This window comes from Peromyscus californicus, unplaced genomic scaffold (genome assembly GCF_007827085.1).
Source record: "Peromyscus californicus insignis strain IS unplaced genomic scaffold, ASM782708v3 Scaffold_6__1_contigs__length_162567912, whole genome shotgun sequence".
Taxonomy (NCBI): Eukaryota; Metazoa; Chordata; class Mammalia; order Rodentia; family Cricetidae; genus Peromyscus; species Peromyscus californicus.
In genome coordinates, this window is record NW_026294584.1 from 43,612,182 (window position 1) to 43,636,023 (window position 23,842).

At 47.9% G+C, this 23,842-nt stretch overlaps 2 protein-coding genes across 7 annotated transcripts in view; one reads left to right on the plus strand and one right to left on the minus strand.

The window, feature by feature from the left end:
• Window positions 1–5,695: 5,695 nt before the first annotated feature.
• On the plus strand, window positions 5,696–11,642 carry Cpa1 (carboxypeptidase A1). Its single transcript, XM_052720028.1, has 10 exons — window positions 5,696–5,882; window positions 6,312–6,393; window positions 6,813–7,046; window positions 7,263–7,364; window positions 7,884–7,985; window positions 8,153–8,263; window positions 8,667–8,757; window positions 9,232–9,431; window positions 9,914–9,998; window positions 11,389–11,642. The coding sequence occupies exons 1-10, from the start codon at window positions 5,818–5,820 to the stop codon at window positions 11,574–11,576; spliced, it is 1,260 nt and encodes a 419-aa protein (XP_052575988.1). The 5' UTR covers window positions 5,696–5,817; the 3' UTR covers window positions 11,577–11,642.
• A 7,327-nt stretch (window positions 11,643–18,969) lies between these two features.
• Cep41 (centrosomal protein 41) overlaps window positions 18,970–23,842 on the minus strand; it is a 42,750-nt gene continuing 37,877 nt past the window's right edge. For all 6 annotated transcript variants that reach the window (XM_052720026.1, XM_052720024.1, XM_052720027.1 and 3 more), the window contains 4 exons: window positions 23,759–23,826; window positions 22,845–22,959; window positions 22,011–22,226; window positions 18,970–21,372 (listed from right to left, as the gene is read on the minus strand). In XM_052720026.1, the coding sequence (XP_052575986.1) occupies window positions 21,224–21,372; window positions 22,011–22,226; window positions 22,845–22,959; window positions 23,759–23,826 (548 nt within the window). In that variant the 3' untranslated portion in view covers window positions 18,970–21,223. The remainder of the gene's footprint in view (window positions 21,373–22,010; window positions 22,227–22,844; window positions 22,960–23,758; window positions 23,827–23,842) is intronic.

Genomic DNA, 23,842 nt, shown 5'->3' on the forward strand with positions numbered 1-23,842 from the left:
AATCCCACCCAAGGTCACATGACCTGTTTTTAGCCCTCTCAGCCCTCCCTCACAACTCCGTCCCAGGTCTCGAGTTAGAGATCTTGTCACGCGCTGCTGCTTCTCTCTGGAACATTCTTTCTCCCACTCTTTCCCTTTAAATTTCCTTATGAGCTTTGGCTGTAGGACTGACTACCCTTTGGCCATAGATCATTGTCTCCCACAATCCTCCTTCCCAAGGCCTCATTTATCTCCTTTGAAGCAATGATCATTAGCAACTAATTGATTTTGTTTCCTTGTTCATCTTGGCTGGACTCAGACCCACGAGGGCAGGCACTCATCTGGGTTGTTTGCTCTCCCTTAGCTCCAGCAGCACCAGGCCTATGAAAGACACTCGAGATTTGCGGAAGAACGGTCTCTCTTCCTCAGCCTCTCCTCCATCAGTGCTGCTATATGTGACAGTGTAACAGAACTCACCTCACTATGGCCGAAATGGGTGGGGTTAATCCGACAGGGGCAGGCTAGGGCTGTCCCAGGGACTGTTTTTGAGGCACTGGGGACACAGACCCTTCTGATCTGTCTTGTCATTGGCGACACAGAGACATGTATCATAACGGTGGGGACACATGCAAGGAAATGTGCCACTAAGCAAACATCCTAGTGTGTGTTTACATGCTGTAGCTGCTTTAGCCCACTGCACACCAGGTTTCATGGTACATGCATGTGGCAGGAACTATCCTCTCAATCCACAATGAAGAAGAAAACGAGATTAAGCACAAGAAAGTATGACGTCATCAAGAGATGTGGCAAACATAAGATGTTATCTTGGGATGCTGTACAGTGATGGTTTGCTTGGCATGTCCAATCCCCAGCACTTCCAGAAACCAGCATCCCCACAAATCCCAAGATATATGTGGTTGTCTCTGGAGTAACCTGACTACTGCTATACTTGAGTTTTGTTTTGTTTTTTTTAATTAAGAAACAGAGCCGGGTGGCATTGATGCATGCCTTTAGTCCCAGCACTCGGGAGGCAGAGCCAGGCAGATCTCTGTGAGTTCGAGGCCAGCCTAGTCTACAGAGCGAGATCCAGGACAGGCACCAAAACTACATGGAGAAACCCTGTCTCGAAAAACCAAACTGTATTAGCCATCTTGTCACTGTGATAAAATGTCACAACTAAAGGCAACTTACAGAAGACTTTATCTGAGCTCACGGTTCCAGAAGGAGAGTCTAGAATGGGGGTGAGGCATGGCAGCAGGGGGCTGGAGCAGGAGGCCAAGTGATCATATCTTCAACTGAAACACGTAGCAGAGAGAGACCTGGAAGTGGGGAGAGCTTCTTAAAGCCTACCCTCAGTGATGCAGGTCCTCCAGCAAGGCTCCATCTCCCAAAGGTCCTACAGCCTTCCTAAACCACTGCCAACGAGGTGACCACATGGGTTCAAATAAATGAGCCCATTGGGGACATTTCTCATTCAAACCACCACAAGCACATTCTAAAATGACAATAAAAAACATGGGCTAGTCCACATAGGAACCAGGAACACAGGTGTTTACTCAAGTGTTACGTGGTATGTGTAACAGTGTGCACTATACTTGGACATCTACTTGTGCCAATGTCCCCCCAAATGCATGAGTGATGCGTTGCATTCCAGACTTTATGGTGGCCGCAGTGATATTAGGTGACTGGAAACTTCCAGCTCCATTTCATCTTGTGAGCCCACTGTCAGTGGTTTTATGGGGAGGACGGTTGAATTGTGACCTCCGTTTTCTAGATGGTGCCATTACCCCTCACATCGAACTGAATTCTAGGCAGGAAGAGCAGGGGGGTGAAAGTGGGAGCTACCGAGCCTGTGGGTTTGCATTCCTATCTTATGGCTTGGAACAGTGCTATGTGGCGCCGCCCGGGCTATAAGGGAGGCTGGGAACTCTCTCTGCGGCTGGTCACATCCCTGCTTCAAATAAAAGCAGAGTTCTGATAAGGAGGAAGGAAGGAACGGATATTGCAAAGACACCCAATGGAGTCTGTGACAGCATCTATGGGGGACGGGAGCGTGGGAAGGGCCTCAGCACCAGTTTCTTGCTCTTGTTAACTGAAAACTCACAGAAGTTCCCAGATGTCCTAGCCAGCCCCCTTCATCCTGAAGTTCCAAAGACTGGGGCTTCTGCATCGTGAGATTTGCACAAGGCTCGTGAGACCCTCGTGGCTGAGAGACCACTAACTCCAGGAGATCGTGTAGTCTCAGCTGGTTTTAGGACTGAGGGACCACCACCAGGTCCCAGCAAGCTCAGGTTTTAAGTGCATTGACCAAGAGCTTAAGACTCAGATGCTCTGGGGCCAGAAAAATGATTTTAAGATTTCTCTTTTTCGTAAGTCTGAAACATCCCCTCCCATTTTCTTGAATATGTAAAGCTGAACAGAACCTTAATTTTTCTACATCTTCCCCTCCCCCTTCTTCCTTTTTCCAACAAGCTGTTCTTTTTAGGTATGTTTTTTCGTCCTTTTCACCCATAAAATTTATGAGAATTTATTTGAAAGTGTAAAAAAATTGAAAAAACTGAAGGAGAAAGAGCGATTATACATATGGAAAACCATAAGAACCACAGTGAATGTGCACAGTTATTACTTTCTTAAGAAAACAAACCAGCCCTCCAGTTTGGAATGTGAGTGGCTCGTGTGAGGCCAGCCAGAGGCAGAGGCCCAGGGTGAAGGGCCAATGCCCCCTATTCAGGAGTGCTGCCAGGTGCTGTTTCCATTCCCAGCCTCCCCCTCTCCCCTCTGACCATTCCAACCAGAGACGGGAACACAGAGAAAATGACTACAGAAAAAAATATCTGAAATACTCCTTTAGAAAAGCAAGACGTCTGAAGCCATCAGACAGTGCAGCCCAAGAACACTGGCCCCCAAAGAGTTTCCAAGCTGGTCTGGAGGGGCCATCAGGAAAAATCAGGGGGCCATCAGGAAAAATCAGGATGAGAGGCCAGCCACAGGCAGGCCAGACCACATGGAGCCACAGAATGTGTTACCACTGTCCAAAAAATTGTCCCAAATACTCGGAGTCTGAAAACCAGAGAGCTAGACAGCTGTACAAATTTATCCTTCAGTGCCCCACTCCCCATTTTCCCAGAAGGGCTTTATCTGTCACCACGCAGCTTCTACTCCCAATGTGGCCCCAGTTATGTTGGAACAAGGGCTGAGATGGTGCCTGTAAAATGTTCCCAGGTGACATCCATTTCCTAGGCTACAGCCATGAGTTCTGCCACCAACTGTCCCTGTTTTCTGCGGGCCCCTGGTTAGTGCCACACTGCCAGCCTCCTCGTGCCTTGCCCTCCCATCCCCATAAGCTGCCTGAATTGGGCCAGGCCTGCCCCATCTTCAGCACGAGAGACAGGCTCACGGTGGGGAACTCCAACCTACTCAGCCTTCCAAAGTTAGTATTAGCCACAGTCACTAGAAATAACGACATGGCCTCCGGAGCCTTGGGTTGGGCCAGCGCCTTGCTAGCTTCTTGCCCTGGTTTGCAGTTGACCTCCTGCTCTTCCAAGCACAGCTAAGCTCTGTGGTTCTCATCCCTTTCCTGAGCCCCCAGCCCACCTCCCTCAACTTCCTGAGCAGAGGGAAGACCACAGGAGAAATGTTCATAAAATTGTACTTGGGATATAAAAGGGGAATACATTATAGAAAACAGGAAAGGCAGATGTGGTGTTGACGCTTGTGTCCTTCATGAGGAAACACATTAAGTCTGTGCTCTGTGAGCTTCTGTTGCTGGGGACAGGAGTCCCTGATCCTCCCTTAGGCTCAGCAGAAGCACTCTGTCCCTTCAGTTTCTCATGGGGGTGCGTCTCTGCCTTTTTCTTTGTCACAGGCAAAAATCTGGGCTTTGAGGGGACACTCCCTAAGGATCCTTGACATTGGATTGTCTCTCTTCAGAGGGCCCTTACTCCAGACTTACGTCCCGCCCTCACTTCTGGAGACCCGTGCCTCTAGCCATTGTACAGTGATAACTTGGCATCTTCAAAATAACAGACGGGCTTCACGGAACAGTTAAAAGGCAATACTGAAGGAGGGTGAGGATGGGACCTTGTTATCCCAAACTCCCACACAAGCTCAAGCCTGATGACTTTGCCACACCAAAGCCTCAGTAAAATGTGACGCCTCTAACCAACACTGCCCTGGCCACCCCATTGCCAGTCTGCTTCCCTCAGTGGCTTCTGACTGCCCCACAGACCTGACAAAGCTCTCTTTGCCTTTCCTAGGTATGTTTCCATGGCTTGGTTTTAAAGTAAAAAAGAAATCCAAGTGTTCTGGAGTTTTCGCTTGTGACAGCTGGAGGGCCCACAGAGGTCGCCATGGTTATCTACACGTAGGCACCTTCACACGCCTCCCGTCCCATTTTGTTCTCTTCTGAAGTTAGAAAATGTCTTTGTAGTTTCTTTCTTTCTTTCTTTTTGTTTGTTTGTTTGTTACATGTAGCAGAAAAGCAACTTAAAGCTTGAATGGGAAAAAAAATGGAATTTGTTGTTACTCCCTGGAACTAGGCCCACCCGAGCTGCGACTTTTGAGTGAGGAATGAGTCTATAAATAGATTAAAAATAATGACAAAGTGATGCCTCCCAATGAACAACACCTGAGCTTATGTTCTGGCCTCGACATGCACAAACATATGACCACACCCAACCCAGCAATTCACCCCGTTATGAGTGCAGGTGCTGAGGCAGAATGGTTCTGCATCTTGTTCCTGTCTATAAGCAACCATCACCTGTCCATCCCAAGCCACAAGACACAGGCTGAAAAACAACTTATTTACACAAAATATCACCACCTAGGAACTTACCAAGTTAAATCGGGAACATTTGGCTTCATGGGCATTTCAAAGCTATCAGAAACAAAACCAAAAACAAACAAACAAACAAAAAACGGGTCTGTGAGCCTATCAAACACAGCAATGAACCACACAATCCCTTCACCTAGCTCATACATAAAGAGGGATACCAAATACTGGGTGGGGAACAGTGGTACTCACGACTCTTATCTGATCGTCGCGTACATGTGTTATGGTATGGTCAGGAAAGAAACTATTGAGTCTCTTCCTGGATTTTCTGTTCAGCATTATCTCCCTGCTTGACATGGTCAACCTCCATTCCGTCATCCGGACTCAGAAAGCTTACAGCCAGCTCAGGACCTTGATCCAGCTTAGCATTTGGCAGCCCTGGGCCTGAACAGCTCTGTAACAGGGTTGGCTATATTGATATCTTATCTTACCACCTGCATCCGATCCTGCCTTTACTAAGGTCCCTCTGAACCCAGAAGCTGCTTTAACTCTTTGGGGGAATCTCTCTAGTATTGTGTGGAATCAATAATGTGTGATCACAGAGTTAATACTGGCCATCAGGAAGAGCCTGTGTTTGCCAATGGCCATGAATATTGAGTGAAATCCATAGTTGGTGAATTGAAGCCAATGAAATTGATATAACTTGTGCATTTATTGTTACCCAATAAATGCTAACACTGTCTGTTCTTGTTTCTGACACAGTGCACCAACAACAAGGTATCAGGGGCTGTGGGAAGCGGGACGAGTGATGCCAGCTGGGAGACCTGAGGCCCAGCTGACCGTCATGGTCAAGGGTGGAAGTCTGGCTTATCTCTCCACCTGCCTTGTTCCCTGCCGCTTTATCAGGGCTTTATCAGGAAGAGCGAGAAGGTGCCACAGTTTGGATCTCTCACCTCTCCCGCCCCGTGGGACTGGATCCAGATGTGAGGGGAACAGTCCCCAGGGACCCCTGTCAGCGTTTAAAAGGCCTCAGACCTCAGTCTGGGCCTCAGCTCGACCTTCCCAACATGTGGAAGCTGCTGATTTTGAGTGTGCTGTTGGAGGCAGTCTTTGGCAATGAGAACTTTGTGGGGTAGGGGTGTGGAGAGGAGGGGGGTGTCCTAAGGGGTGATGAAAGGACTCTCTCCTCAAGTTGGTGTCGGGAAGGGATAGACAGACATGTGGAGACACAACCAGAGGAGACAAACCGACACCACTCTGGGACAGCAGCCTGGTTGGGAGGGCAGGGCTTGAAAGGGCCCAGCTTCTTCTGGGCCCTGAAAGAGTTGAGCTCTGAGAAAGAATTTTTAGAAGGAGAAAGAGGAGGTCTGGTTGGCTTGGAGAGAAACTAGTCTAAATTGTGATGGGGACAATACAAAAGTCTAGAAGCTTCCAAAGACGAGAGAGAAGATGTGAGGAAGTTCAGGTCTCCCATTGCTCAGACCCCCTTGCACCTCTATGGGCCCAGCCTGGGAAGTGTTGGGGTGCCTCCAGTTCTCAGGGCCCCTCCTGCTCTGCCCAGGCACCAGGTTCTCCGAATCTCTGCAGCTGATGAAGCCCAGGTGCAGAAAGTGAAGGAGCTGGAGGATTTGGAGCATCTGCAGGTTAGCGATTCAGTGCAGGCCTCCCTGGGGACCCAAGGACCACCTCAGGTCCCCACGGCTGCCCATGGTCAGTCCCTGGGCTCTGGCTCAGCCTCCCAGCAAAGAGCCACGAGACTGAGATGTTGAGAAATGACTTTAGACCCCAGATTCAGATCTTGGCGCCCTTGAGAATCTGATGGCATGCCAGGACCCCATCCCCACTTTCTCTGTCTGCCTCATCCCCTCGAAACCTCTCCATTCTGGCCATTTCCTGACCATACTGGACTTTGTCCAGTTCCCAAGCTTCCTCCAGCACCCCTGCATCACCTCCTGCCGTGTGGGGGCTTCTAGTGCCAATGCCCCTTCTCTGGCTCTCCCCCTTTCTGCCCTGGTTGGCGCCTCTACCCGCCTCTAACGGTGCTGCCGCCTGTTCTTCCCAGTTGGACTTCTGGCGAGACCCTGTCCGGCCTGGAATCCCCATCGATGTCCGAGTGCCCTTCTCCAGTATCCAGTCAGTCAAAGTCTTCCTGGAATCCCACGGTATCAACTATGAGATCATGATTGAAGACATTCAGACACTGCTGGATGAGGAACAGAAGCAGATGTCTGCCTTCCAGGCCAGGGCCCTGTCCACCAAAACCTTCAATTACGCCACCTATCATACCCTGGATGAGGTGAGAACAGCCCTGGAAGGCTCTGCCCAGAGCAGCATACTTTGCTTCCTGGTTGGCAAGGCTGGTCTGGCTGTGGGCAATCCGTGCTGTTTCTGTGTGGCCGCTGTGGTCAGTTGTGACAGCCCAGCACTACATGGCTGCTGATTCAGGGAGGCATCTGGATTCTCAGAATCCATTTAGTCTCTCCTTCTCTCTTTTTCTTCTTTCTGATCTCAGATCTACGAATTCATGGACTTGCTGGTGACAGAGAACCCACAGCTTGTAAGCAAGATCCAGATCGGCAACACTTTTGAAGGTCGTCCCATTTATGTACTGAAGGTAACAGAAGCCCACATGTAGACAAGGGTACGCATATAAATGAGCCCCCATGTGGAGCTCCATGTAAGGGTGTAGATTATACATCTCATAGATGAGTAAGGGAATGCACTGTTCTATACAGTCCCTGTGCAGATATGTGGGAAGGTCTGAGCATCTATACTGGCGTAGGTGGCCATATGCACGTATACAAAGTTTGAGGTGACCCAAGTGTTACCAATCAAGTGTTGCACTATGAGAAGTATTGTGGAGTCCGGACGTCCGGATAACATGTTTTCCTGCTGACTTCCCACAGTGCACTATCCAAGCATCAGAATAGGGCTGGGACCTGGATGTCAGGAGTCCAAGCTCTGTAGGGTCCCTGTCTGGTCCCTGACCCCATAACCCCAAAAAGTATAGTCCCCACAGCAGCCTCCCTCGACTTTAGGTATATAGAGGGCTGGTGGCTTCTGGCCAAGGTGGAGGGGAACCGAGGCCTGGGTGGAAAGTTGCCTTTTACCTATTCCCCTGCCTCTTCTTCAGTTCAGCACTGGAGGGACCAACCGCCCAGCCATCTGGATTGACACTGGCATCCATTCCCGGGAATGGGTCACCCAGGCCAGTGGCGTCTGGTTCGCGAAAAAGGTGAAGCTGGGGGATGAGGAGGGCTCTTGCTTGCTGGGGAACTGGTGTGCACAGGCCACGGGAGGCTGGACCTCCCCTTTCCAGAAGCAGTGGCCACAAAGGGAGGCCAGGGAATGTGTCCATTGTGCCAGTTTGGCTAACACTCTACCTTCTCCCTCACCCACCAGATCACTGAAGACTACGGCCAAGACGCAGCTTTCACAGCCATTCTTGACAACATGGACATCTTCCTGGAGATTGTCACCAACCCTGATGGTTTTGCCTACACCCACAAAACGGTACAGACTACCTCTTGTTCCCTAGGACAGCAGGATGTACCTTGGAGCCCCACAAGTGACCCCCTCAGTGGAGGAAGGGGCACGTAGACCTGTCCTCATAGACCTGGGTCTCTCAGCCTAGGCACCATTGCCATCTTAGACTGATGATTCTTTGTTGTTGGCGACTATCTGTGCATGTACTGAATAGCCTCTTCGCCTACCCATTAGGTTCCAGTAGCAACCCCTCAGTCAGTCATAACGCCAAACACCTCTAGACACTGTAAAATGTCCTGGAGACACCAATATTGCCCTGGGTTGAGACCCTTGCTGCAGCCCGGATCCCGATTTCCATAGCAGCTTTCTCCTGTGGCAAATGTCACAGCCCACAGTGCTGATCCCTGGCTCAGCCTCTTTCCTTCCTCAGAATCGCATGTGGCGCAAGACTCGATCACGCACACAGGGCTCTCTCTGTGTTGGAGCGGACCCCAACAGGAACTGGGACGCTGGCTTTGGGCGTAAGACTTCCTATGGGGCAGGGATGGGACGACGTGGCTTCTTGCCCTCCTTTTCCACTACCGCTTTCTGGACCCAGCAGTGAGGAAGAGTGTGGGCTCTTGGCTCCGCCTGAGGGTTTTCTGGGTTGGAGGTGGCACTCAGGGACTTGGGCCCTCATTTGTAGGAAGAAAGTTCCTTGTAGATGGAATTTGGGTCTGAGAGCTTCTCTTGGAGAAGATGTCTAAATACCAACTCTGGCCTTCCTTGGCCATGCCCCTGTGTAAACTGGTTTCTGCTCCACCCAAACCTGGCTAGAAAAGGAGGCAGGGCTCCAGGTGATGTGATGACCGGCTGTTCCTTAAGCCGGGGGAGGGGGTGAGGTCTCCCTGCACCCCACTTCTACCCAACTCCATGAAGTGTACTAGAAGCTGTGGAAGTTGTGGAAGCCACATCACCTGGACTAAGACCTAGCTGTCTCCTCTGCCTTCCCACAGTCGCCGGAGCTAGTAGCAACCCCTGCTCGGACACTTACCATGGCAAGTTTGCCAACTCTGAAGTAGAGGTCAAGTCCATCGTGGACTTTGTGACAAACCACAGAAACATCAAGGCCTTCATCTCCATCCACAGCTACTCTCAACTCCTTCTCTACCCCTATGGCTATACATCAGAACCAGCCCCCGACAAGGAAGAGCTGGTGGGTGATGACCCCACTTGCCCTTTGTCCAGGCTCCTTCTGTGTCCCCACTTTTAGGAACCTGGGTTTCACCCCTCAGAGCTAATTAAGGGCTAAGAGCCTACCAGTGTCCCCGGTGCCCACAGTCTCCTGATGATTTGGGGCGTCTGGCGGGATGATGGGTGTTGACCTGCTTCATTTGCTGGGAAACAGTAGCATAGTGCGGCCGAGTCCTTCTGTCGCATGACAGAGCAAGAGGTGAGGCTAGACCCTGAATCTGTGAACTCCACCTGGAGCTGCGGTGTGACCAGAGGGAAGACGTGGACCAGCCGTCCGGTGGAGATGGAGGGATCATACTGCTGTGATAGTGTAGGGCTGACCTGAAGGGCGGGCCCCATGTCCTCTGCCAGGGGCCCGATTAGCTGGTGCCTACTCCTGGGCCACCCTGACAGTACTTGGGCTCCCCTGGCCCTGACAGTGGCTCCGCTGGATCTTTCCTCCAGGATCAGCTAGCTAAGTCTGCTGTGACGGCCTTGACATCTCTGTATGGGACCAAGTACAAGTATGGCAGCATCATTGACACAATCTGTAAGTTACTGGTGGCCCAGAAACCGGAGTTAGCTGGCTTTTCTTGCCTCAGCTGCTCAGATCTGGGAGTCGCTGGCTGAACCCTTCAGAGGGTGGACAGTGCCTTTTCCTCATCTGAACCCTGTCTTTCCTGACACTGTTCAGTAGGCTCCTCTGAGCACATTTGTCCTCTTATCTTGAGGTTACATCTGGATCCCTGCACGGATGAGGTGGAACTCTGATGGGATTTATAGGTCACCATAAAATTCTGTTTAAGAAACGCCTTTCCACCCCTTCCTTACACGGTTCATGAGATGTCCTTGGGAGGATCATTGCTACACGCACGCGGAACACAGTCGGCGCGTGCTTACTGAGCCCCTGCCCCTGCTCCGCACCAGGCCTCGACTTGTGTACTTGGAGTAGAGAGTGAATAAACGGAGCAAACACCATCTAGGCAGGAGGCCTGCCCATGTGCTTAGAAACCACAGTGGATTAGGTGAGAGCTGGAGGGGGAACAGCAGAGCAGGCCGGGGGCATCAGGAGTACTAGGGTGGAGGCTGAATACCAGGGTAAGAGGCAGGCTTGCAGACAGAGAGGAATTTGGGCTAGTGCTGAAGGAAATGAAGGGAAGCCAGGGGAGGCCATCTGTCTAGGTAATAGGCCTCCAGGCAGAAGAACTTTCTAGAGTAAAGGCTGTGCTCTGTGATGTGGTATGGGGTATTTGGGGAATTTTTTGCCTCAAAAAATTTGCCTGGCAGGCAAAAGCAGGACAAGGTGCCAAGGTGGAAGCGCAGCACACCAACCACTTTGCCCACTTCCGTGCCAGTGGGCCCAGGTTTTAGGTGGGTAGTGGGCTGCAGTGGGATCCCAGGCTTTCTTTGGAAACAGTTTCTAAGCCGAGTCCAATGACTTTTGCTGCATTTAGTGTCCTGAAGTAAAATTCTACTGTGCAGCCTACCCCCTCTCCCACCCTCTGCCCAGTTCAACACAGCAGCTCTGTCAGCCAGCGTGTGCTGCAAAGCCGTTGAGATTTTCCCTCTAAAAGACAGGCAAGAGGCTTTGCCTTGACCAGGAGTCTTTGGAGATGGACTCCTAGTCACCCAAGTATGGGTCTCTGGCGTAGTTAGAGGTGTCGCTGAGGTGACTGATGGGTGGAGACAATTTTCAGACAGGCTTTTGCAGTTACACAGACTTTTGGCATCCCCCATAATGAACAGGACCACCACTGCTGGTTGGTGGTCTCTTGGTTTAGACCCAGCAGGAGTTTCCTGGAAGTCCACTGTGTGTCAACAGCAGCCTCCAGAAGATATAGACTCTATTTGGCACTACACAAGGCTTGGGCTTCGGGTGCTCAGTCCATGTCGATATCTGCAGTGATCAGCCCTTACACTCATCTTTGTTCCTACCTCAGATCAAGCCAGTGGGAGCACTGTTGACTGGACCTACAGCCAGGGCATCAAGTATTCTTTCACTTTTGAGTTGCGGGACACTGGGCTCAGAGGCTTCTTGCTGCCTGCCTCCCAGATCATCCCCACAGCTGAGGAGACATGGCTGGCCCTTCTAACCATCATGGACCACACCTTCAAACACCCATACTAAAGCAGCACTTTACCCCCCTACCCCTCCCTTCTCCCTAGCCCCATCTGGGTAACTCAATAAAATTGATTGTACAAGAAAAAGAACCTTGGGGTTTGTGTGTGGAATGCACATGGAGTACCCACTTTTTTAGCTGAGGCAGAAGTGATTAAGTTCCTGCAGGTCTCAATGAAAATGTGTGGTGGATGAACTAGATGACCCCTAAATTCTCTTGCATTCCAGGGTCCCATAAAGTTGCATCCAAGAGGCAGTGGGGTGGTTTGTTCATATCTTAGTGGCAGGCAACAGCCACAGCTGCTAATCATATGCCTGGCACCCCATGGTGAAGAGGAATTCAGCATGTACAGCAGTCTAGCTGATGGTATCATCTTTAAAAGCAGTAACCTGGAGTATGGAATATAATAATCCTAGTGGCCACTGCTGTCCAAAGGCGATGTTGCAGGTGAATCAAACAGATCACTATAAGCACAATGTGGCTTCCCACTACAGAATTACATTGGAAGAAAACACTGAGGTGAAATGAAATCATTTACTGAAGATAAAGATTGAATGTCCAGCCAGGGACATTGAGTAACTGTAGTGTATTGAGGACACTTTACCAGGAAGAGTGGAAGCAGCTTACATTTTGTTTGCCAAATCCTCTGCTGCCTCTTGTTTCTGTCCCCCACCTTCCCATTTCCCTGTCCTACCCCTCTCTGAAAAGCTGACCTTCCTTGGCACGGTGACCCTCAGGCCAGCACATTTTCCAACTGGCATCACAATACAGGGAGTTACCACCTTCTTTAAAGCAAGAATCGACCTTGGTTTCCTCTGTATCTCCCGACTGTGAATGTGGAGTTGGGGGACATTGACACAGAAAGATGCAGGTAGACAGGCTGGGGTGAGATTGGGGGCCTGTCCCTTTTTCTGCCACTTAGATTTCAAGATGCTTCCAGCACCAGAGTTAAGTCTTGTCTTTTCCATAGAAAATGGCTTGAAGGTCAAAAAGCCTTTCATCTTAGAGTTCTATTTTTAATACTGTTTTTCCTACCAAATATTCTAAAAATTAGAATGAGGCTGATTACACATAAATGTCTGCATACTAAGATTAGGAGACAAGGTGAAAAGGTCTTTCCAGCCAGGCACGTGGTACAGCCCTGGAATTCCAGCATGAGGCGGGCAGAGGCAGGAGGATTTGAGTTTGGACCCAGCCTCAGGCTACTCAGAAAGACCCTGTCTCAAACAACAGCAAAAAAAGAGGTAGTTTAGACTGAAGATCTGGTTAGACTCCCTTATCTTGTGGAAAGTTTTCCCCCTCAAGCCACGTGACAAGAGACAAAGCTGCTTAGTTTGACCAAGCAAGAAGTTAGTCACCAGCTTAATACACGCTGGCAAGAAAAAATATTAGGTTAGTATGATGACATTATTTTATAAATAACAGATGGTAGAACTCAATTTAAAATAAACTGTGCTCTCCCTGCTAGCAAGGGCCACCTTGGCATTCCATTTCCAACATCAACAGTGCTTGGAATACAGGTGCCTAGTAATTGTTGAAAGAACTCTACTTTTACTGAGAGGGGTTGGGGGAGAAGGAGGAGGAGGAAGAGGAGAAGGGACAGACAGACACAGACAGACAGACAGACACTGACTCTCTGTGTAGCCCTGGCTGGTCTGGAACTCTCTATGAAGACAAGCCTGACCTCAAACTCACAGGGATCCTCCTGCCTCTGCCTCATGAATGCTAGTATTCAAAGCATGCACCACCATGCCTGGCCTGTGTGTCATTTAGGCTTGTTAAAATATCCATGTCCAAATTATTATGAATTCTCAGAAGTGTTCAAAAAGTAAGGTTCTAAGCAAGCAAGAGTTTTAAGTTGGAAAGTTGGGGCTAGGGATGTACCTCAGCCAGCAGAGTGCTTACTTAAGCAGGCATGAAGCCCTGGGCTTGATCCCCAACACCTCAAAAAACTGTGAGTGATGATGCACACCTATAATCCTAATGCTTGGGAGGGAGAGGCAGGGGGATCTGCAGTTCTAGGTCATCTTTGGCTGGCTTGGGAGATATGAGACCCTGTCTCCAAAAAAAAGTAAGGGCTGCAGCACTGTGAACTCCACGGGGGCAGAGGCTGCACTGCCTGGTCAAGTGCATGACAGTTAGTGATATGTATATCAACAGGAATTTTGATAATCAATGCATATTAGAGATATGGAACTTTTTTGTTCTTGTTTTTTTTTTTTTTTTTTTTTTGAGACAGGGTTTCTCGGTGTAGCCCTGGTTGTCCTGGAACTTGCTTTGTAGACCAGGCTGGCTTCAAACTCACAGAGACCCTCCTGCCTCTGCCTCCTGAGTGCTGGGATTAAAGGCATGCGCCACCATCACCTGGCAAGATACAGAATTTATTAACACTTACAGATATTTCAGCTGAGAGAAAAGCTTTATGCTACTGGCAGAGTTACAAATCCACAGGTACAAAGTATATAAATTTATAAAGTTAAAAGATAACAATTTTAGAAAATACTACAACTTAAATGAAAGTAAGTATTAATAACCTTGAGGACATAAAGGTAAATAAAAAAGATTGAAGGAAAAGAACCAACATTTCAAAAGAAAAGCAGCTATCTCCTAAAAGAAGAGATAAAAAAGCCAATAAAAGATGAAAGATAGTGATCCTCAGTAAATTCTTCTATATTAAAGGAAAACATATTTCTTTCATCAGATTGCTGGACAACAAAAGACCGGCCACACAGTGTTATCAAGGGTATGAAGAAATAAATATAGCCTTGTACCACCAGGAGGAGGAGAACTGTCTGTACATTTGGCAATTTGACTTTCTTAAAATTAAATATAGTACCTCTTTGACTCGGCAAATCCATTTGAAGGAATTTATGAAAATATTTGGACTAAATTGCAAGATTGGAACAGCAAAGGAGCCAAGTGCGTCACAAGGAGCCTTCATCAGGATCAATATTGGCACTGTGAGACCCAGCCACACGGCAGGAGACATAAGACCTGTGTTCACCTAGAAAAACCGTTCACAGCCCAGTGAGTGAAAGAAGTTGGTTACAAGATGGAAATGTTTAAAACTGGATTGTGTTGATGGCTGAACAGTTCTCTAAGTTTACTAAAATCGTTGCATTCTTTAAATAGCTGAGTTGCAGGGCATATGATTTATATACCAATAGCTGTTTCTGTAAAAAGTTAGCTACAAAACAGTATGTTATGAGTATCACTTTGTCACACATACACACACCCTCGAGGATACATCCCCGGTGGCAATCGTGGTGCCCTGGGTAGAGGTGGTGGTGGGTTTCTCTTTATACTCCCCAGTTTCTTCAATGGCTTTGAGTCGGCTTCGGGATGGGGAGGGCTATGTGTAGAGTTACTTAACACTAGCTTACCAACAGCAACCGTAGGAATGGCCACCTTAGCCTTTGCTCAGTTCTTTTTAGATAATTTGTCTAAACTCTGACCCTCTGTGCCAGCATCTCCTTTCACTACCTTTGCCTGGTTTACATTTAGAAAGACTGCTATTCCGGATAGCTGTGTTACTAACAAGGCTGGGACTACACAGGTTCCCAGTTGGGACATACTTTAAGTCCTCTGCTGTAGCTCTGGTGGAGACTCCCAAGAGCCTTTTCTGCTCACATTCGGTTCCCATTGCAGTCTCGGGATTGTATTATGCTAATGTGGAGTCTCCAGGGCCTCTCATAGGGCTCTGTTTCAAGTGAACTCATTTCAGGTCTTTCTTAGGCCATTCCAGGTGGTTCTCAGTGAAGCCCAGGGGCCATCACTTCTCCACGAGAAGTCTTCGGGTAGTCTCTTGAATTAACACTCGGATATGGGTGTTTAGCTCTCTGGCTTTGGCCTGAAGCTGAAGTATTATTGAATGCAGCCCAGATATGACTTCACCCATTCCCTCACCAGTGCAGAGCTATTCATCATCTGGCAACTGTTCTGTGAGGGGAGTGAGGGACTAGGTGGATTGGAAGGTGCTCAGAGGCTCCTGCCTGAAGGACTAGGGAAACATCATTCTGTGAACACACTAAGCCCCAGATGTTGCCTGGAGGAACTTGAGATGAACAGCCATAACATTTGCAGTGTCCGGGCCAAGAAGAGCTTTGGGAAAAGCACAGAGCACCATCAAACCTGAGAACCCGTCAGAGGGTAATGAATTCTTCCCTGAAGCTTTCAGGATCCGCATTCATTTGGCAACTCAAACTGTGAGCATCATCTAAAAACCCCAGAGACGGAGACAGCCAAGTGTTTATTGCCAAAGAAAAAGGAGAAAATTAAAAGTCCCTCTTAAGCACAGCCACAGTGCCAACTGCAGCTTGAGAAGAACATGGTGAAGTAAGGCTTCTGCCGACATGGGTTGCAGCAAGAAGCTGTGCCTCAGTTTCCCCATGACACACAGGCCTGGGACCATTGACCAATTCTTGAAATTTGTGTCAGCCTAAACCAGAAATGTTATCAAAGAAGAAGAGCTCAGATGCCAATCACATCAGCATGCTTTATTACGTGAACAGTTCCGTCTGTGAGGGCACTAGTCGGTTAAAATTTTGTAACTCTCATTCTATAAGTGAAAGCTCATTATGAGTCTGTGGACAAACAAACACACAAACAAACCTCCCAAACTGCTGTTGCTGGAGACAGGGCCCCTGACACAGACAGTGGAGATGTGAAAAGGCTCCTAGGAACAAAAACTGCAGGAGCCCCGTTGAGTTTTGCATAGGTAAGTACGAGGCAGTTTCCAAACAATGGCACTGATGAAGAGGGAAGGGCACCCAAAAGCCAATCACAAGTTACAGTCCCATGGGTAGACCGAGGAACCACCCAGGAAGCCTGAGCATGGCTGAGTCTGCCCTAGAAAGCAAAGCCAAGAGCCCACAGGGTTTTGCTTGGGAGCCACCATTCTTGGGTTGAGTCCCAGCTTCTCAGCTAGTCAGTATTACAGTATGAAGTGTCTAACCCCAGTCTCCTCTTCTGAAAACGGGAGTGCCACCTCACTGGACTGTTGGGAACACGGAAGGTGTCAAAACATACCAAAGAGACCCCTGAGCGCTGCCTAACACATAAACTGCTGGTATTATCTGGCACTGTCTAGTTTTGAAACAGAAGGGAAAATAACCCTTCGCTGGAGACAGTGAGGGCTACCTGGCATGATGAATGGGTTACTAAAAGAACCGTGAAAACAGACAAAAACAGGTGAACTAACTCGAGGGCAGCTCTCTGGGCACCTTCTGGAGAAGGGAGGAAAGCCATGGCTGCAAACACAAGAGGAAGCTGTCGGGAGACAAAGGTACTGAGCTCGCTGAGTCTCCAGAAGAGCAGGCTGACCTTGCGTGGCCAGCACACCCTAGCCAGCCACAGTCCCGAGAGTTTACTTAGTCCTGACGATTTACTCAAGGGCCATGGTCACAGAGTTGGTGAACCCGACCCTTTGGGAGCTTCTCATCTAAATTTCAAAGGGAAGTCGTTGTTGATTTTCTTGTAAAAATGTGGTCTATCTATCGGTCAATGGCTCCTAAGTAAATGACCTCTGTTTGTGAGGTCTACCAGGAGTCAGGACACTTTGCTCTACAGGTGAAGGGACTTGGCTTCTACATTCAAGGAAGGGGCTCAGTGGGACAAATGAAGAGGTTTGTGAACTCACATAAAATTGTGTGTTGAATCCTGTTCTTTCAGAATTCAGGCTGGATAAACTTATACTGGTATATTTTTTAATGCTATATCTGACTTAGGTTCTCATTTAAGGATGCCATAATAATTTCAGTGATTTTTGTTTGTGGTATATGTATATAAACATGTTCGTGTGTGTGTGTGTGTGATGAAGGCCAGAGGTCTTCCTCAGGTGTTCTCTACCTTATTTTATGAGATACATTCTCTCACCAAGCCTGGAGCTCAGTGACTTGGTGAACAGGCAGGTCCCAGGGATCCTTGTTTCTGCGTCCCCAGCACTGGAATCACAGGTATGTACCACCATGCCTGGCCTTTTATGCAGGTGCTGGGAATCTGAACTCCTCAGGTTTTTGTGTCTGCATGGTGAGCACTTTACCCATGCAGCCATCCCCAGCCCCGATTTCAATAATTACTAAAAGTCTAGGAGAGTTTAACCACCCAAGTGCATTCTGAACACTGGGCCTTGTTCACTGTTTTTCACATGAAAAATATCCTTGTTAATAAAAAATAACTGAATTATGTGAACTCAACATGTTCACATAATTTAATTGATGAATTATAATCCACATGGTTCTGGTTTTTTGGAGAAAGAAGTTATGGGTCTTAGATCTTTGGAAGAATTGTGAAGAACATAAATGCACATTAAAGACATTCAACAGTTTGTTAAATGTTCTTAATGGTTGGTTATCTTCAGGGTTGAGCAAGAAGAGGTAGTCATGGATTTACATCTAGGTAGGCTGAAATTAGTTATCCCCCTCAACATGTCAGACAGCATAAAAGACAGATTCTGTAACCAGTGAACACCCTGGCAGGAAGGAAAAAACAAGAAAAATCACTGACAATATTTCTTCCAGCCCAGGATTCTGACAACTTACACCCCACACGGGATTAGAGAAGAGGAGGGGTTGTTTTGTTCTGTTTGCCTGTGAGTAGCTTAATGTCCTAAGTTCTGTATAATTTAAATAGCACCACAGGAAAAACTCCCTGAGCAACTAACGGACATTATTTATTCTAATTCCTGTTTACATCAAGTCCAACATGACTGCTTGTTCTGGCTTTCGGGGGGAGAGAGAGAGAGAGAGAGAGAGAGAGAGAGAGAGAGAGAGAGAGAGAGAGAGAGAGAGAGAGAGAAGAAAATTACTTTAGGCTATTTACTCATCCCACAGATTTCGACAGACCCAGCCTGAGGTCACAGCCCAGGATGTTCCCGTTTTTGAATGAACACTGGCTTTTTCCTTCCTCTCTCTCCGGCCACTTCCTGCCTCTCTTCTATCTTTTGTCCTTTGTTTCCTGACTTCCTTCCTGTCTGTCTTCTTAAATAAGTACCCCCTTAACAGCCTCTCTTTCTTAAATACATATCCCCTTGGAGATACCGGGTAGAGCTAAGGCCGTCATACATCACCGAGCATCTTCCTTGTGGAGTGCACAAATCTCCAGCAAATCAGCCACCAGCACAATGACACAAAAGCCAGGAAACAGTTGTCCAAGGTAGCAATCTGTCCCTGCCTGAGTTCCAGGAAAAACACAGGCCTCCTGACTAGAAAGCTATGGTCTCTTGCTCTAAACTGGAATGATTTCCAGATTCATTGATGCAAAGAGCAAACGCCTTTCTGGGAAATACAGTAAAAAGAGGTACGCTTTCAAATCACTCCAGTCTCCTGGGGCTCCCCCAAATCATTCTGACAGAGAGGAAGAGAGAAGTTGGCAGGTTTCAGCACATTAATAGCAAACGACAAATTAGTAACTACGTTCTTTAATCTTCAACATTCATAATTGCACAAAGTATCACTGATCATTTAAATAATACATGTCAAATACTCTAATGAAGAAACTGGTAGAGTGGAATGTCAAGAAGCAACAGCGTCGGAGAGTAACACTGAGTGCAGAATCGGATCAGGTCTCTTGGAAGTTTGAAATCTTTGCCAGCAGGGCAAAGTGCTGTGGAGAAGCACACGGAAATACATTCAGCCTGCTAGACCACGCCAGTAAACACACAGCAATTTTAACTGCTTTGGCTAGCCCGGCTTTGCACATCTATACAATAGTTTCTGACACTACCATCCATTGGCGGGAATGGTTCTTTCAAAATAGAATTGGATGAGGAGGTCTAACCTCCTGACTAGCCCATGTTAAAGTGGCAAGCCAGAACTCTGCTCCCGAGGAAAATACTTTCCTTAGGAATGTATATGTGTCAAAGATGACTGAAAATCTTGTCCATGCTAGGGGAAAATCAAATGTGGAAAAATTTGCATTTTTCTATCTATGCCGTAAAGAAAATAAAAAGCCAGTGCATTTTGGCATTAGCAAAAGGCTGAACTAAGTTCTCAGGCAATAAATTTATGGGGAAACATGACAGGCTTCTCATTAAAACTATGTGTACGTTGGCTGAATTTTATACAAGATTCGAGAATCTTGTGGAAAATTGGGCACGGCTTGACATCTGAACAATGTCCCTGGTTTGTTTGATTTCTAAAGCATTGGAAAATGTTGCACTTTGGAAATCAAGTAGAGAAGAATAAACACATTCTGAAACAGAGCTGGGCTGACCGAGTTATTTTTCCATATGTCTCCATGAGATATTTATTACGTTTATTTCTCTTACAAACACAGCCCTCATGCTAGAAATACTGTAGGGCCTTTTTCTTTTTCCTTTTTTTTTAGTGGTAAGAAAATAGTACTGTTAAGGTGAATCTTACCCAGCAGCAGTAACCACCTAAGGATAGGCAATTTTCAGTTGGCTTTTCAGAAGCTGGTTGCCATGACAAAGAGCACAATTTATTCCTTAGTCCCTTATCACAGCTCCGATCACAGACCATAAAAATTAACAGGGCTCTTCCTTCCCGTGACTTCATGCGCCTCATCCTTACCTGAGGTCTTTTGTTCCCCCAATTAAAGAGAATGGATGTCAGTCATCTAGCAATTCAATTAATGCCAATTCAAAATTCCGGCCAAAACCAGAATCTATAATCACAGCCTCCTAATCACAGCTCAGTCGTGAGAATGAAAAGCAAGCAGGAAATTGCACTCATTACTCAATTAGACTAATACTGTATTTTTAGGCAAGGGCTTGAGGGTTGTCAGCCCTGACAGAGGACTCGGGAGTCCTCCTCACCTGTGCCTTCTCCTTGCCTGAGCGACGCTGATGCTCTCAAGTGACTGTGATTGCTAGCCAGCTAACGCAGCTGGGCTCAAATTAGGCAATGGGAAATTTTAATTGATCTAAGGCTCACAATGGAGGGGACAGCTGTGGTGGCCTTCCAGGGCTCTCAGCACAGATCTGTAAGACGCTGGGACCTTCGTCTACTAGGCCCTCTCCTTCTAGGTGTTAGGGCAGCTGAGCACACACCTTTTTGGTCTCAGGAACCATTTAACAAGGAGATTATTTTGCATAGAGCCTCTCTGCTAAACCAGTAAGATGGAACCATGCTCAAAGACTCCTCAGCCTCAAACTCCCAGCAGAGCCTGCAGCACACAGGCTAAGTGACTCGGCCAGCCACCTGGCCTAGTGTGGGGCCCCACTGGGCCCGTGGGCTGCAGGAACCAAGACTCATCTGCACCCCTAGGGACAGGGGCCAATGCCAGGCCCACCTGGAGAATCTTTCATGAAATCAACAGTGAATGAAAAAAGCTGGCTGGGAAGAACACACCAGCAGATGTGACTGAATTATTTACAAAACAACACTGGTTACAGACCAAACAGGCTGGACCTTATTTGAAAGAAAGTATCTTCTTTTTTTCCTATTCAATTTCCAAAGACATGGATATCCTGTAAACAACAGGGAGGGCAGTAGAGCCTGTCAAGGCTCTGGTTTTTGTGGCCATCTGTCAAAACCCTTCCTGAGTGAAGGGAGGGGGCTGCAAACAGGGAGGAGTGGGCCTGCTCTGGCCTGGAGTGTGGCTTTCCTCTACACCAGTTCTGAAAATGACCAAGTTGGGAGTGCTGGGGGTTCCGAAAGGAGGGGACATTTATTTGACTACATGACACAGGTCTTCACTTCCAGGGTTTGCCTTGCAGGTGACCGCTGTTGGGTGTGCGGGGGTTCGAATGGCTGGCAGAGCCCCCGGTGGGCAGGCTCGCGCCACTGCGGCCAGCAGGCACCTTCAAGTCTCTTCCGCCGGAGTTAATCTGGTTCGTTCGGCCTGAAGGGAGCAAGAAAGAGGGCAGAGATGCAAGCAGGGTCCCAGGGACAATTGGCCAAGAACACTTGGAAGTTAGCGATGCTCAGCCTAGGGCCACTTCTAATGAAGCTCTCCACAGTCTACTGTGGGCCAGTGAGGATCGAGTTCTCATCCCTGAGATCAGCTTGATGTTGGGGAAGGGGGAGGGGTGGGTGACGCTCACACAGTCTGTTTCTTCCCCTTCACTCTCCTCAACAACTCTGGTCTATCTCACACTTCTTCCTTGGTAAAGATGGGTATACAGGGTGAGGGCGACTGAGGAGGGGAGAGAAAGCAGCAGGCAAAGGCGGGAAGACAGAGCAGGAGGCTCCAGGCAGGCCTTTAAGCAAACTCAAAAGCAGAGAAGGAAGGGCGGATCTCCCAAGAAGGAATCTGTGCGCCCACACCCTGCCTCAGACACCCGAGCTGCAGGCTGAACTCCACGTCTGTCCTCGACGCCTAATCTCTGCCATCACCGGTGAGCCTCACCAGCACCTGCGTCATGCACAGGACCTCAAGCACTTCAAGAATATGGATAATAAAGGGACTTTTTGTATGATGAGGGATACCCAAAGATATCAGCTCAAGCTCCACCAGAAACAAAGGTCAGAAGCTCTTACTATGATTGTCTGCCAGACCCTGGTCCGCTTCCAGATAACATTCTATCTTTTTCAAGTCTTCTGGGGTAAATCTCCATTTGTTCTCAGCTGGCAGGGGTGGCATTTTGGGGCTGGATCGTTTCCGGGCAGAAGCATGAGGGAGGACCTGCTGGCAAGAGGCTGGCAGGGCACCAGTGACCAGTCCTTCTGGGAATTTCTGAGCTAAGACTTTCAGACCTAGATGTAGGAGAGCATAAGAAAAAGCAGGATTAACATAGTGAGGCCCCAGCAAAGCTAGAAGAGGCCTGTGTATCTTCTAACCCTTCATCACCAAGCTGAAGATCTGAAATCATCCTTCACTGCTGTGTCAACATGTAAACTGGAAATGCCAGCCAAGAATTCCATAGGAAATCTTTTGCTCAAGTTTTTAGCATTCTTACAGAACCCTGCAGCAATGCTGTTATCTTAGGAATTCAAACCATGTGCTAGCTAGACCTGGTGGTCATGCCTGTAATCCTAGCAGTAGGGTGCTGATGCAGGAAGATTAAGAGTTTGAGGCCAGCCTGGGCTATGTAGCAAGATCCTGTCCCAAAAAACATCAAGGCCTCAAATCAAGAAAATCTACAGTGAAAAAAAAAAATGAAACTCCCCATTCCCCCCCAAAACAAACCCCACAAAGACGTGCAGACAGAACTAGAGGACATCTCACAGGACTCCTAGCTCCTTCCAGACAGCACGGCTTTCTCTCTGCCTAAAGCTAAGGTTCTAGCACTGAGCACTGAGAGGTGACAAGTGTGGGTCTGAAGGCTGCTGGGTGCAGACTGGGTGTGTAAGGCAGACTGCAACTTTGCTCACCCCCAGAAAGCATGAAGAGGTTTTCGAACCCGCGTTCACACATGGTGGTGGCCGCCTGGCTCGCCAGTCTCTCGTCGTCATCGTAGAGAATGATGATCTTGCCGTGAGCATTTTTCTGGGAGGTGAGTTAAGGTTCGGTGTTTGGAACGAGCACGACCTAGGTCCTGACAGTACAAGTTGCACACATCCCACCTTGTAGTTCTCTCTCCCTCACAGTACTGGGAAGGAGAGAGCACAGTCTCCATTTTAACTTTCTCTGTCCAGTACATCCACTGAAGGCTTCCTTACCATCATCCAACAGAACCACTGAAAGTCCACAACGAAGGGGCAGTTTAGGAAGGAAGCCTGTCAAAAATGGAGCTTACCAGCAGCTTACATTAGCATGGGGAAATTACAGCTGTGAAAGACAGCTACAGTAGGTCTTCGATTTTACAACAACACATTACACATACACCTACAGAAAATAGTCAGAACAAGAGAGACCAGCATTGTGACAGGAGCTGATCCTCAACTGTCTGATAATAGGATATTTTAGTTTTCTTTTTAATATTTTCAGTATTTTTCTACTTGTATGGTTATTATGAATAAAAAAATTAAAATTAAAAAAGAAAATAGAAAAGTCTTTACTACTTAAGTTCCATTCGGGCAAGCTTTCTAGAGGAACCACAGTCTCAGAGCCAACTCTCGACCAACTGTATCCCCTTAACCTAGTATTTTCTGGCACAGTGAAGCATGATTGAAGAGGATCTGTCTCCACAGTTAGGTCACTCAGCAGCTGCTAGGAACCGAAAATCTAAAATCCACTAGCCTGGTTAGTGCCAAAGGTCCTCTGCAGTTTCCACACATGGTTCATGATAAGTTTGAGTCTTAAGATCCTGATAATATCCAACTCCTTAAAATACAACAAAGGATACATACTCAAGAATATCGTGTGAATAGGGGTTCATTGTCCTGGATAGAGTTGCAATTGGGTAACTGTAAGCTACACGAGAAGAACA

Excerpts from the sequence above, each read along its gene's own strand:
- Cpa1 (XM_052720028.1), top strand. The coding sequence starts at position 5,818 with ATGTGGAAGCTGCTGATTTTGAGTGTGCTGTTGGAGGCAGTCTTTGGC. Across the intron at positions 7,047-7,262 it reads CCTATCATACCCTGGATGAG|ATCTACGAATTCATGGACTT; the intron begins GTGAGAACAGCC and ends TTCTGATCTCAG. Across the intron at positions 9,432-9,913 it reads CCCCCGACAAGGAAGAGCTG|GATCAGCTAGCTAAGTCTGC; the intron begins GTGGGTGATGAC and ends TCTTTCCTCCAG.